This window comes from Eucyclogobius newberryi, unplaced genomic scaffold, assembly GCF_026437365.1.
Source record: "Eucyclogobius newberryi isolate DKJ021-1_F unplaced genomic scaffold, fEucNew1.0.hap1 SCAF_5, whole genome shotgun sequence".
In the NCBI taxonomy this organism is placed as follows: domain Eukaryota; kingdom Metazoa; phylum Chordata; class Actinopteri; order Gobiiformes; family Gobiidae; genus Eucyclogobius; species Eucyclogobius newberryi.
In genome coordinates this window covers 4,500,071-4,514,519 of record NW_027316167.1, presented here as the reverse complement: position 1 = coordinate 4,514,519, position 14,449 = coordinate 4,500,071, and the positions used below count along the sequence as shown (strand labels likewise).

Here is a 14,449-nt window from a genome sequence, read left to right as displayed (position 1 = left end):
CCGGTTCTATCACGCTGAGCTGATCATCGACCACGCCCGGTTCTATCACGCTGAGCTGATCATCGACCACGCCCGGTTCTATCACGCTGAGCTGATCATCGACCACGCCCGGTTCTATCACACTGAGCTGACCATCGACCACGCCCGGTTCTATCACGCTGAGCTGATCATCGACCACGCCCGGTTCTATCACATTGAGCTGACCATCGACCACGCCCGGTTCTATCACACTGAGCTGACCATCGACCACGCCCAGTTCTATCACACTGAGCTGACCATCGACCACGCCCGGTTCTATCACACTGAGCTGACCATCGACCACGCCCGGTTCTATCACACTGAGCTGACCATCGACCACGCCCGGTTCTATCACACTGAGCTGACCATCGACCACGCCCGGTTCTATCACGCTGAGCTGACCATCGACCACGCCCGGTTCTATCATGCTGAGCTGATCATCGACCACGCCCGGTTCTATCACGCTGAGCTGATCATCGACCACGCCCGGTTCTATCACGCTGAGCTGATCATCGACCACGCCCGGTTCTATCACGCTGAGCTGATCATCGACCACGCCCGGTTCTATCACGCTGAGCTGATCATCGACCACGCCCGGTTCTATCACGCTGAGCTGACCATCGACCACGCCCGGTTCTATCACGCTGAGCTGATCATCGACCACGCCCGGTTCTATCACATTGAGCTGACCATCGACCACGCCCAGTTCTATCACACTGAGCTGACCATCGACCACGCCCGGTTCTATCACACTGAGCTGACCATCGACCACGCCCGGTTCTATCACACTGAGCTGACCATCGACCACGCCCGGTTCTATCACACTGAGCTGACCATCGACCACGCCCGGTTCTATCACACTGAGCTGACCATCGACCACGCCCGGTTCTATCACGCTGAGCTGATCATCGACCACGCCCGGTTCTATCACGCTGAGCTGATCATCGACCACGCCCGGTTCTATCACGCTGAGCTGATCATCGACCACGCCCGGTTCTATCACGCTGAGCTGATCATCGACCACGCCCGGTTCTATCACGCTGAGCTGATCATCGACCACGCCCGGTTCTATCACGCTGAGCTGATCATCGACCACGCCCGGTTCTATCACGCTGAGCTGATCATCGACCACGCCCGGTTCTATCACACTGAGCTGACCATCGACCACGCCCGGTTCTATCACGCTGAGCTGATCATCGACCACGCCCGGTTCTATCACATTGAGCTGACCATCGACCACGCCCGGTTCTATCACACTGAGCTGACCATCGACCACGCCCGGTTCTATCACACTGAGCTGACCATCGACCACGCCCGGTTCTATCACACTGAGCTGATCATCGACCACGCCCGGTTCTATCACACTGAGCTGACCATCGACCACGCTCTGACACGCCCACGTTCTCAGCACAGAGTGAAGTGTGATCTGGTTTGGCTTTTCTGTCACTTCTGGTTTTAAAGCACAACAACAAGAGAACAAGGACAGAACAAACAACACTATTACTTTACACAGATGTTAAAGGTGAATCAGTTTTAACATGTAAACTCAGTGTAAGAGCACACGCTAATGAGCTCATGATCTGATTTCTGGAGTGATCTGATTAGTGTCATGTCAACAGATCCGTCTTACTTAAGTTATCTGATTTATTCTGGATTGTTCTCACCAGTGCAGGCTTTGATCAGGACCATGAAACCATTGAACATCTGCAGATTGTACATTTTGTAAATGTTGGATTAATTGTATGTTGGTAAACCTTCACTGTAAATATATAAGGCACAGCCACACTTTGATTCACTAGTTTGTATTATTGCTTACGCGCACCTCCCTGAGTCAAACCTACCTTCTGATCCAGCCCAGTGGCATATTGACACACATGCTACATGTGGGTTGTGCTTTATGTGTGTGTTTTATGGTGCTGAATCAAAAGTAAATATTTAATTCAATTCCGACTTCTGGATGGTAGAGATGTGATTTGTTAACGTGAAAATAACTTTCACATTCTTGGATTAATACATTTTTATTATGCACTGAATCATCTGTGAATTCTGTTTATCGACAAATGGCAATAAACCCTATTCTGATTCACTGATGCTATTCAGGGCCTTTTGTAATCCAAGTATTTCCATTTTAATATAGTAACTTCTAATTCTGATTCAAGTCCAGTTACCATCAATAACAACACTCCTCTTGAGTCTTCAGTGACAGCTGTAGGGGGAGGTGGTGTCAGTGTGACAGGGGGGAGGGCTTATCTCAATGAGATGCAAATGAGCCCCCCTGTGACTCTGGGCTCACTCCGGTGAGAAACTTTGGAAGCCGTTTTCTCAGTGAATGGGTTTGAGAGTTGAATACATTCAAATGACCACAACTTACTCAAATATTATCAGATCTACATGAGTGAGACATCATTGGAAAGCTTTGAATTCACACTTTCAGAATATGTGAATAACTCAAAATGTCTGCGGGTAGACATGTAACTGGTTTAGCTACGGTCAGACACAATTATGCAAAAACAGAAAAAAGAATAGGGGGCAAAGACGACAGAATTTAAAATTTTAAATTTTAAGATTTAAACATGTTATCATTCTATTACAGCTACTCTAAAAATCCACTGATTAACAGAAAAGTGTGTTGTTGGTCGAGTCGACTCAATTTCTTAACATTTCTAGTATATTTTATGCATATATTTTTGTTTACTCCAAGCCAGGACTTGAACTCCTCAAACCTCAAAAATACTTTACTTTTCAGTTCAGTTAAAAAAGAATGCGCAGTAGAAAGTACAGATACCTGCTCTGAAATTAAAATAAAATTATAAAGTTTCCACTGTAAATATAGTTAAAAGCACTGGTAAAAGGGCATGCGTTATATGTTTAGACACTTCAAGTTTAGACTTTACAGGCCACAGTCATCACATGAGGATGAGAATTTGCTTTTACCTCACAAAGAATTATGTAAATTAAAATCAGGTGCAGAACCTTCAACAAAGTTCTAACACGAGGCTCTAAAAACTCAGCCTTGGACCAAGAGTTTGAAGCTGCAGGTGGCGAGAGTTTTAAGTCACAGATTTATTGTGTGGAAAAGTAATGTACTCATATTATATGTTCAGAATACTAACTTTGGTGGTGCTCAGAATACTGTTACTTTACTAAAATCAGAGGAATACTTTGTGAGATAAACAGAAAACATCAGCATTTCCATACAGGCGTTCAGTATTCTGTAACTATTCTCCGTCCAATGAGAGTGAAGGACTAAAGTGACGGCAGAGACGACGCCCCCTCGAGCCTAGGTGAGACTTACCACCCAGAAGAGCGACTCGAAGGCCAGCAGCTGGTACTCTGGGATGGTGGAGAGCACGCTGAGCACCAGACAGGCCAGAACGATCAGGAACCTGCAAGAAAACCAGCACCAGTGAGGATGGATGTTCTCACTGAGCCAACGAGGGCTGTACGGTGAGAGACGAGGGCTGTACGGTAAGAGACGAGGGCTGTACGCTGAGAGACGAGGGCTGTACGCTGAGAAACGAGGGCTGTACGCTGAGAGACGAGGGCTGTACGGTAAGAGACGAGGGCTGTACGCTGAGAGACGAGGGCTGTACGGTAAGAGACGAGGGCTGTACGCTGAGAGACGAGGGCTGTACGCTGAGAAACGAGGGCTGTACGCTGAGAGACGAGGGCTGTACGGTGAGAGACGAGGGCTGTACGGTGAGAGACGAGGGCTGTACGCTGAGAAACGAGGGCTGTACGCTGAGAGACGAGGGCTGTACGGTGAGAGACGAGGGCTGTACGGTGAGAGACGAGGGCTGTACGCTGAGAAACGAGGGCTGTACGCTGAGAAACGAGGGCTGTACGGTGAGAGACGAGGGCTGTACGGTGAGAGACGAGGGCTGTACGCTGAGAAACGAGGGCTGTACGCTGAGAAACGAGAGCTGTACGCTGAGAGACGAGGGCCGAACGCTGAGAAACGAGGGCTGTACGCTGAGAAACGAGGGCTGTACGCTGAGAAACGAGGGCTGTACGCTGAGAGACGAGGGCTGTACGCTGAGAGACGAGGGCTGAACGCTGAGAAACGAGGGCTGTACGCTGAGAAACGAGGGCTGTACGCTGAGAGACGAGGGCTGTACGCTGAGAAACAATAGTAAAAAACAATAGTCAGAACAAAAGTATGTGAGTGGAGGGTCAGCACATCTCCTGCACAGGTCTGTCCCCTCAGGCGGCTGGACGGGGCGAGGCCTGTGTGACCTGTGCTTCTGGGGCAGAGCAGGGGGGGCTCCACCACCACAGGAAGAGCATGAAAATCATCTGTTTGAACGAGTAAAGTGGGAAGTAAAGCAAATGTATTTCTCTCCCATTTCTACCAATTTGTCGTGTTGAAATAGTTTGTACAAATGTAAATCGGGGGGGAATCTCAGCCCCTTTTTAATTTGACCTTCAGTCTGGGTGAAGGTCAAAGTGCAGTATCTACCGCTTTTAGCAGCTCAAACGTTTCAACACGTTGATCGATGACTGCTCCATGTTTTATTTTGCAGCTTATTGCGTCGCCTAGTTTCTGATTCAGAACATTAAAATTGAACTTTCACTAAACTAAACCTGGACCAAACCAAGTCCAGAGCAGGATGGACTGAACCGAGACAAACCAGTGCCTCTTTAAAGTGGTGAACAGAGCGTTTCCCTCTTGAAAAGTCACAGGATTCAACTAACCCTCTGCTTGGAATGTTCCGCAGCGCGTCATTGAAGTCATTCCTCTTGCATTTCTTTCACAACGGGAGATTAAATTGCTTAAAGACGCAATTAAACACATGCTTTCTTACTGTGAGTGGGCTCGCTTCTCTACCTCTGTAACCTGGTGATGCCTCCTGCTTATCTCCATGGAGACCCTAAGCCTAATGCCATGCTGTGGAGGTCAGCTGAGCGTAAACAAAGTCATCTCCGTGCGTGTTTCGATAAGGAAACAAACTGCAGAGGACTTTCCTTCAAACTCTTTTGTGTTGCTCGTGTGATCTGAATTCCAGCTCGACGTCACGGCGACACAGCGTCACGGCGACACAGCGTCACGGCGACACAGCGTCACGGCGACACAGCTCCGCCTTTCTGCCATTGATATTTCAGTCTGGTGGGGAAAGTGCTCTGAAGGACGCCGCTCTAAACCGCACGCCGCGTTCGAATACAAAACCCACGATAAACTGCTCAAATCATCAACAGGAGTCAACAAAGAGGCCGGCGTTCGTCTGGCTCCCTGAAGGTCACACAGGCTCCGCGGGGCCCGAGGGAGATAAGGGGTTGTGATTTGAACTGTTCAAACACTGCACTTTCTTATTTGGCCCCCAGGACTCCACATTTGGGATAAACATCTGCAAAGCTGCGCGGTAATTATTCACACGCCCCCTCTAGCTCCCGAACGAGCGAAAACCTTAGAAGACAACATTTATTTCTATACATGACTGATAATGTTAGTGTTTAGGTCAAATGAGGTGAAAGTTTGAAGAGTTTCACCGTTTTTCAAATTGCATCTGACGACTTTGTCCCAGAGGGTGAGCGATTATTCAAAACGAGACGTGTTTTTGTAGTTACGGTGAATAAAAGAGAAAAGAACCATGGGGGGCGACGAGACATTCAGAGCGGCTGGACATTTAGCATAAGAACTAAGACTTATGAGGTTTTCATCGCTAAGACAACGGAACAAATAGAAACAATTACCGATGGAGAAGAGCGGTGGAAAGTTATGAGAGAAGTTTCAGAGGTTTGAATAAGTAAATCAAAATGAGTGATGTGATAATCATGTTGGAGGTTTGAGTTTGTGCAGTGACATTTATGTCCTCACACAGCAGAGACGGAGATGAATTCAACTGGATAATAACCTACTAAATGTTCTGTTAGCATTAATGAAGGAGAGTGGAGGCTGTTGAGGTCGTCAAGGGGGCGTGACCGAGGAGAGCCAAAGGGGGGGCGCCGGATCGCTTAAGACAACGACCGATTGGGGAGATCGTTTTTTCCTACTTTGCAAAGAGAAAACAGATGAAACGGAAACATGTTTTAAATGTTTAAAGACTCGAAAAAGTGGGGAATCTGAGGTATTTGTCCAGAAGGAATGTGTTTTTCCACAGTATCCTGACACTCTGGGGCCTCCACATGTGGTCAGCGTTAGGGGAGGTCAAAGGGCAGGCAAAGGGGATCTGCTTTTTGTGGAGGGGGCTGGAACGAACTGTAAAGAGAATCCAGATCTGACCACCAGAGACCGGTCACTCCAGAGACACTTCAGAGACACATCAGAGACACTCCAGAGACCGGTCACTCCAGAGACACTCCAGAGACCGGTCACTCCAGAGACACTTCAGAGACACTTCAGAGACACTCCAGAGACCGATCACTCCAGAGACACTCCAGAGACCGGTCACTCCAGAGACACTTCAGAGACACTTCAGAGACACTCCAGAGACCGGTCACTCCAGAGACACTCCAGAGACCGGTCACTCCAGAGACACTTCAGAGACCGGTCACTCCAGAGACACTTCAGAGACACTTCAGAGACACTCCAGAGACCGGTCACTCCAGAGACACTCCAGAGACCGGTCACTCCAGAGACACTTCAGAGACACTTCAGAGACACTCCAGAGACCGGTCACTCCAGAGACACTCCAGAGACCGGTCACTCCAGAGACACTCCAGAGACCGGTCACTCCAGAGACACTCCAGAGACTGGTCACTCCAGAGACACTTCAGAGACACTTCAGAGACACTCCAGAGACCGATCACTCCAGAGACACTCCAGAGACCGGTCACTCCAGAGACACTCCAGAGACACTCCAGAGACCGGTCACTCCAGAGACCGGTCACTCCAGAGACACTCCAGAGACACTCCAGAGACACTCCAGAGACACTCCAGAGACACTCCAGAGACCGGTCACTCCAGAGACCAATCCCTCCAGAGACCGGCCCCTCCAGAGACCGGTCACTCCAGAGACACTCCAGAGACACTCCAGAGACCGGTCACTCCAGAGACACTCCAGAGACACTCCAGAGACACTTCAGAGACACTCCAGAGACCGGTCACTCCAGAGACCAATCCCTCCAGAGACCGGCCCCTTCAGAGACCGGTCACTCCAGAGACACTCCAGAGACCGGTCCCTCCAGACACAGGTCACCCCAGAGACCGGTCCCTCCAGAGACCGGTCCCTCCAGACACAGGTCACCCCAGAGACCGGTCACTCCAGAGACACTTCAGAGACACTTCAGAGACACTCCAGAGACCGGTCACTCCAGAGACACTCCAGAGACCGGTCACTCCAGAGACACTTCAGAGACACTTCAGAGACACTCCAGAGACCGGTCACTCCAGAGACACTCCAGAGACCGGTCACTCCAGAGACACTCCAGAGACCGGTCACTCCAGAGACACTTCAGAGACACTTCAGAGACACTCCAGAGACCGATCACTCCAGAGACACTCCAGAGACCGGTCACTCCAGAGACACTTCAGAGACACTTCAGAGACACTCCAGAGACCGGTCACTCCAGAGACACTCCAGAGACCGGTCACTCCAGAGACACTTCAGAGACACTTCAGAGACACTCCAGAGACCGGTCACTCCAGAGACACTCCAGAGACCGGTCACTCCAGAGACACTCCAGAGACCGGTCACTCCAGAGACACTCCAGAGACTGGTCACTCCAGAGACACTTCAGAGACACTCCAGAGACCGATCACTCCAGAGACACTCCAGAGACCGGTCACTCCAGAGACACTCCAGAGACCGGTCACTCCAGAGACTGGTCACTCCAGAGACACTCCAGAGACACTCCAGAGACACTCCAGAGACACTCCAGAGACCGGTCACTCCAGAGACCAATCCCTCCAGAGACCGGCCCCTCCAGAGACCGGTCACTCCAGAGACACTCCAGAGACACTCCAGAGACCGGTCACTCCAGAGACACTCCAGAGACACTCCAGAGACACTCCAGAGACACTTCAGAGACACTCCAGACACAGGTCACCCCAGAGACCGGTCCCTCCAGAGACCGGTCCCTCCAGACACAGGTCACCCCAGAGACCGGTCACTCCAGAGACCGGTCCCTCCAGAGACCGGTCCCTCCAGACACAGGTCACCCCAGAGACCGGTCACTCCAGAGACCGGTCACTCCCTCTAGGTGCTCCTCACGCTACAGCATCCAGACACCTCCTCCCAGACCTCCCTCTCCCTCTCGTAGACGCTTCTGTAACATTCTCATCTCAGTGTTTTCCCATTCTCCATTTCCTCCTAAAAACATCACACAGCTCAGAGAAGAAATAACATTTTCAGGCGAGGTCCCCAGATTGAGAATGACCTTCGGGTGAAAGTCGAAGCGGTTTTCAGACGACTCCACGACGATGCTTTTCTACTATTTTCTACTTGTTTTCCTTTTCCCTCGTGTTGTCATGGAAAATAACTTCTTCTTAAAGTCTTCTTTAAGAGCAAAAACATCCTCGAGACGAGAAACGGTCCAGACGATGTAACGAGAGAGAACATCGTGTTGGAGGTGTGGTTTTTCAGCTGATCTGAAGTGGCAGGAAACAGTGGATTGTTCCAGTTCAGGTCTGGATCAGCTCAAAGGCAGCGGTCAGTCTGTCTGTGACTGCTGACCGATGCTGACCGCTGCTGACCGCTGCTCCTCACCACAGTCCAGTCTGGGTGTCGGGGCTGATGTATCACATTACACTTTCCTCGTTTACTGTAAATGTAATGTAAAATAATAATCATACTTTTATATAGGTTGTTTGCTTATTTTTCATTTCATTTTTTTTCTCGAGCGCAAGAAAATATAATGATTTATTCTTGATGTTTCTGAATTTGAATAAATTCAAAAATCTCAAATAGTCAGAAGGATCCAATCTAATATTTACTTCAGAGATTCTGAGCCGAATGAGCAGGAAAACAAACATCAAAAGCTCAAATCTAATGACTGTGTATTCCACATTCACAGAGACAAAGACTTGGATTCAAATAGCTTCAGTTGCACCTTTTAATCTTTTAATAGTCTATTTTAATTACTTTTAGTTTTCTTCAACTAAAAAATGAATTCTCCTTTGTATTGGTAAAGGAAAAAGTAAAATAAAATGTACTTAAATTAATACAATACAAGGATTTTACTTCAATTAAAGCAGAAATATTGAAGAAAAAATGAATAAAGAAATCACAAATCAACTTCAAAATGTTGAATTCGAGTCATGTCAGTGTTTGCTGAGCTGAATGTGCAGGACACAGTGGGGGTCAGACACACACTGACCACTCACTGACCACTCACAGTCACAGTCACCGTCCAGTCACAGTCCAGTGAGAGCTGAGCCCGGGGTAGTGTCTGCTTCCTTTCATCTGTTCCAGAGTACCGTATTCTCCGGACTATAAGTTGCACTTTTCCTCATAGCTTTGGCCGGGGTGCGACTTATACTCAAGAGTGACTTATATGTGATACTATACGTTCTTTTCACAACCACAAGAGGGCGCTCTAGGCTCTAGGCGACGCAGAAGAAGAATCTGCACTTCCTCTTCCTCTGGAGTTTGTGGAGTTGTTTAGAAGTGACACAGAGGAAGAAGAATTCAATGGATTTAGTGATTTGGGGTAAAACTGATGCTTTGCTAAACTTGTTAGCATGTTAGCATGTTCTTTATGCTATAGTTATCTGAATAACTGTTCATATGTTACGTTAACATACCAGACACTTACCACAGTTCTGTCTGTGCCTCATGTAGCTGAAGGTGTTAGCGTTAGCATACGTCATGTAGCTGAAGGTGTTAGCATTAGCATACGTCATGTAGCTGAAGGTGTTAGCGTTAGCATACGTCATGTAGCTGAAGGTGTTAGCGTTAGCATACGTCATGTAGCTGAAGTCATGTAGCTGAAGGTGTTAGCGTTAGCATACGTCATGTAGCTGAAGGTGTTACCGTTAGCATACGTCATGTACACGTACACGGGCCAGTACACGGTCCAGTACACGGTCCAGTACACGGTCTAGTACACGGTCCAGTACACGGTCTAGTACACGGTCCAGTACACGGTCCAGTACATGGTCCAGTACACGGTCCAGTACACGGTCCGGTACACGGTCCAGTACACGGTCCAGTACACGGTCCAGTACATACACGGTCCAGTACACGGTCCAGTACACGGTCCGGTACACGGTCCAGTACACGGTCCGGTACATGGTCCAGAACACGTTCCAGTACACGGTCCAGTACACGGTCCAGTACATACACGGTCCAGTACACGGTCCAGTACACGGTCCAGTACATACACGGTCCAGTACACGGTCCAGTACACGGTCCGGTACACGGTCCAGTACACGGTCCGGTACACGGTCCAGAACACGTTCCAGTACACGGTCCAGTACACGGTCCAGTACACGGTCCAGTACATGGTCCTGCTTTAGACCGAGAGGACAGGACCGTAACACTTCGGGCATCGCTCTGAAACACTCGTGTTTGTTTAGAGTCGTTCACGGCGTTACATCGCTCCCTGTCACACACCGGCGCTCAGAGATATTGAGTGATTCTCGGTTTTCCCCGCCTCCTGCACAGACAGTACGAGGAGGTCCACTGTCCGGGGCCCATTCATCTCACTCACGGGTCAGTGAGCCGCTCTGCGGGAGACGAGCGGTCAGTTAGCTCAGAGCGGAGAACAGCAGGGAAACGTGTCTTATTACTGTCTTTGACTTCTTTCAGTTCCTCTGAACACTCACAAATCACTCCGTTTCAATTTCCCCATTGACATGGAACTGAAAACAACCAGAAAACTCCTGCTCAGGTTTGAGCTCCACAAAACTCCATGTTGTTCCGCTCGTTTCTGCTGTGGGATCGGTTTTACCGCCGTGTGCTCGCTTTGTCTAATGAAGCCTCTTTTATTTACTGTAGTAAATGTAGTGTGTTTGGACCTGGTTCAGTCCTGGTTTAGTCCCGGTTTAGTCCCGGTTAAGTCCTGGTTCAGACCTGGTTTAGTCTTGGTTTAGTCCTGGTTAAGTCCTGGTTAAGTCCTGGTTAAGTCCTGGTTTAGTCCTGGTTAAGACCTGGTTCAGACCTGGTTAAGACCTGCTTCAGTCCTGGTTTAGTCCCGGTTTAGTCCCGGTTTAGTCCCGGTTAAGTCCTGGTTCAGACCTGGTTTAGTCTTGGTTTAGTCCTGGTTAAGTCCTGGTTAAGTCCTGGTTTAGTCCTGGTTAAGTCCTGGTTCAGACCTGGTTTAGTCTTGGTTTAGTCCTGGTTAAGTCCTGGTTAAGTCCTGGTTTAGTCCTGGTTTAGTCTTGGTTTAGTCCTGGTTAAGTCCTGGTTCAGACCTGGTTTAGTCTTGGTTTAGTCCTGGTTAAGTCCTGGTTAAGTCCTGGTTTAGTCCTGGTTAAGTCCTGGTTCAGACCTGGTTTAGTCTTGGTTTAGTCCTGGTTAAGTCCTGGTTAAGTCCTGGTTTAGTCCTGGTTAAGTCCTGGTTTAGACCTGGTTTAGTCCTGGTTTAGTCCTGGTTAAGTCCTGGTTTAGTCCTGGTTTAGTCCTGGTTAAGTCCTGGTTCAGACCTGGTTTAGTCTTGGTTTAGTCCTGGTTAAGTCCTGGTTAAGTCCTGGTTTAGTCCTGGTTAAGTCCTGGTTCAGACCTGGTTTAGTCTTGGTTTAGTCCTGGTTAAGTCCTGGTTAAGTCCTGGTTTAGTCCTGGTTAAGTCCTGGTTTAGACCTGGTTTAGTCCTGGTTTAGTCCTGGTTAAGTCCTGGTTTAGTCCTGGTTTAGTCCTGGTTTAGTCCTGGTTAAGTCCTGGTTCAGACCTGGTTAAGTCCTGGTTTAGTCCTGGTTTAGTCCTGGTTAAGTCCTGGTTTAGTCCTGGTTAAGACCTGGTTTAGTCCTGGTTTAGACCTGGTTTAGTCCTGGTTAAGACCTGGTTTGAAATAGAGGCCTAGGAAAGCTCTGTGTTAATAAAGTCCAAAATAAAACATGGTATAATGACTATAATGTATAAAAAACCACATGCTTTTCCTGCACTAAAGTCATTGTAATGGACTCTTACTCTGCACATACTTACACTTATACTTACACTTACACTTACACTTACACTTATACTTATACTTATACTTATACTTATACTTATACTTATACTTATACTTATACTTATACTTATACTTATACTTATACTTATACTTATACTTATACTTATACTTACACTTACACTTACACTTACACTTACACTTACACTTACACTTACACTTACACTTATACTTATACTTATACTTATACTTATACTTATACTTATACTTATACTTATACTTATACTTACACTTACACTTACACTTACACTTACACTTACACTTACACTTACACATCTCTCTGTCCTGTTCATGGAAACTATGCAGGAGGGAGTAACCGGGCAGTTTACTGAGCACCGCGGGCACCACCACTGATAAGACCCCAAACAAACAACATCTCCTCTTCTTTAATCTCTCTTTTCTGAGCTCTTATCCACAAACTCTCAAATCCAAATCCAAACACTTCGTTACAATCGCAGTTTGGTGCTTTTAATCTGCTCCGACCTGAACAAAGCCAATGTGGAGTTTAGAAGTAAAGTCTAAACTTTTTCTCCAGAGATCGTTAGAGACGTAAACGATCCAATTATTTTCATTCCATTCAAATCTGGGCTTAAGAAAAATGCTCAAAATAATTAGAGCCACTGATTATTTTGTGTTTCTGTTCCATCATATTTAAAGCTTCGTCAGACAAACTGTTGCTGCTGTTTTGGTCAATGGAACGCTGCATATTTGGACGCGTGATGTCACAGAAGAGAGCGTCTCAAAGGAACACAAACACACACAAATATAACACAAATATATGACAAATACTCTAATATCTGAACGCAGGAGCAGCCGTTGTCCAACTCAGATCAACTCAAGTCAAGAGTGAACTCCAGAGTCTTGTGCTCGTACCGTAAGTTCCGGAGTATAAGTCGCACCAGCCAAAACATGCATAATAGAGAAGAAAAAAACATATATAAGTCGCACTGGAGTATAAGTTGCTTTTTTGGGGGAAATTAATAAAATCCAAGACCAAGAACAGACAGTTTATCTGTAAATGCAGTTTAAAATAATGGCGATGAGAGAACATGGTGAACAGGTACGTATGCTAACGCTAACACCTTCAGCTACATGACGTATGCTAACACCTTCAGCTACATGACGTATGCTAACGCTAACACCTTCAGCTACATGACGTATGCTAACGCTAACACCTTCAGCTACATGACGTGTTCTAACGCTAACACCTTCAGCTACATGACGTATGCTAACGCTAACACCTTCAGCTACATGACGTATACTAACGCTAACACCTTCAGCTCCATGACGTATGCTAACGCTAACACCTTCAGCTACATGACGTATGATAACGCCAACACCTTCAGCTACATGACGTATGCTAACGCTAACACCTTCAGCTACATGACGGATGCTAACGCTAACACCTTCAGCTACATCACGTATGCTAACGCTAACACCTTCAGCTACATGACGGATGCTAACGCTAACACCTTCAGCTACATATCTTATCTTATCACGTATGCTAACGCTAACACCTTCAGCTACATGACGGATGCTAACACTATCACCTTCAGCTACATCACGTATGCTAACGCTAACACCTTCAGCTACATGACGGATGCTAACGCTAACACCTTCAGCTACATCACGTTTGCTAACGCTAACACCTTCAGCTACATGACGTATGCTAACACTATCACCTTCAGCTACATGACGTATGCTAAGGCTAACACCTTCAGCTACATGACGGATGCTAACGCTAACAACTTCAGCTACATGACGGATGCTAACGCTAACACCTTCAGCTACATCACGTATGCTAACGCTAACACCTTCAGCTACATGACGGATGCTAACGCTAACACCTTCAGCTACATCAAGTATGCTAACGCTAACACCTTCAGCTACATGACGTATGCTAACACTATCACCTTCAGCTACATGACGTATGCTAAGGCTAACACCTTCAGCTACATGACGGATGCTAACGCTAACACCTTCAGCTACATGACAGATGCTAACGTTAACACCTTCAGCTACATGACGGATGCTAACGCTAACACCTTCAGCTACATGACGTATGCTAAGGCTAACACCTTCAGCTACATGAAGTATGCTAACGCTAACACCTTCAGCTACATGACGTATGCTAACGCTAACACCTTCAGCCACATGTCGTATGCTAACGCTAACACCTTCAGCTACATGACGGATGCTAACGCTAACACCTTCAGCTACATCACGTATGCTAACGCTAACACCTTCAGCTACATGACGGATGCTAACGCTAACACCTTCAGCTACATCACGTATGCTAACGCTAACACCTTCAGCTACATGACGTATGCTAACACTATCACCTTCAGCTACATGACGTGTGCTAAGGCTAACACCTTCAGCTACATGA

At 47.4% G+C, this 14,449-nt stretch overlaps 1 protein-coding gene across 1 annotated transcript in view; it reads right to left on the bottom strand.

The window, feature by feature from the left end:
* Positions 1-14,449, bottom strand: part of kcnq1.1 (potassium voltage-gated channel, KQT-like subfamily, member 1.1) — a 162,839-nt gene that overhangs the window by 121,991 nt on the left and 26,399 nt on the right. The window contains 1 exon segment of the mRNA XM_072465616.1: positions 3,314-3,404. Coding sequence (XP_072321717.1) covers positions 3,314-3,404 — 91 coding nt within the window.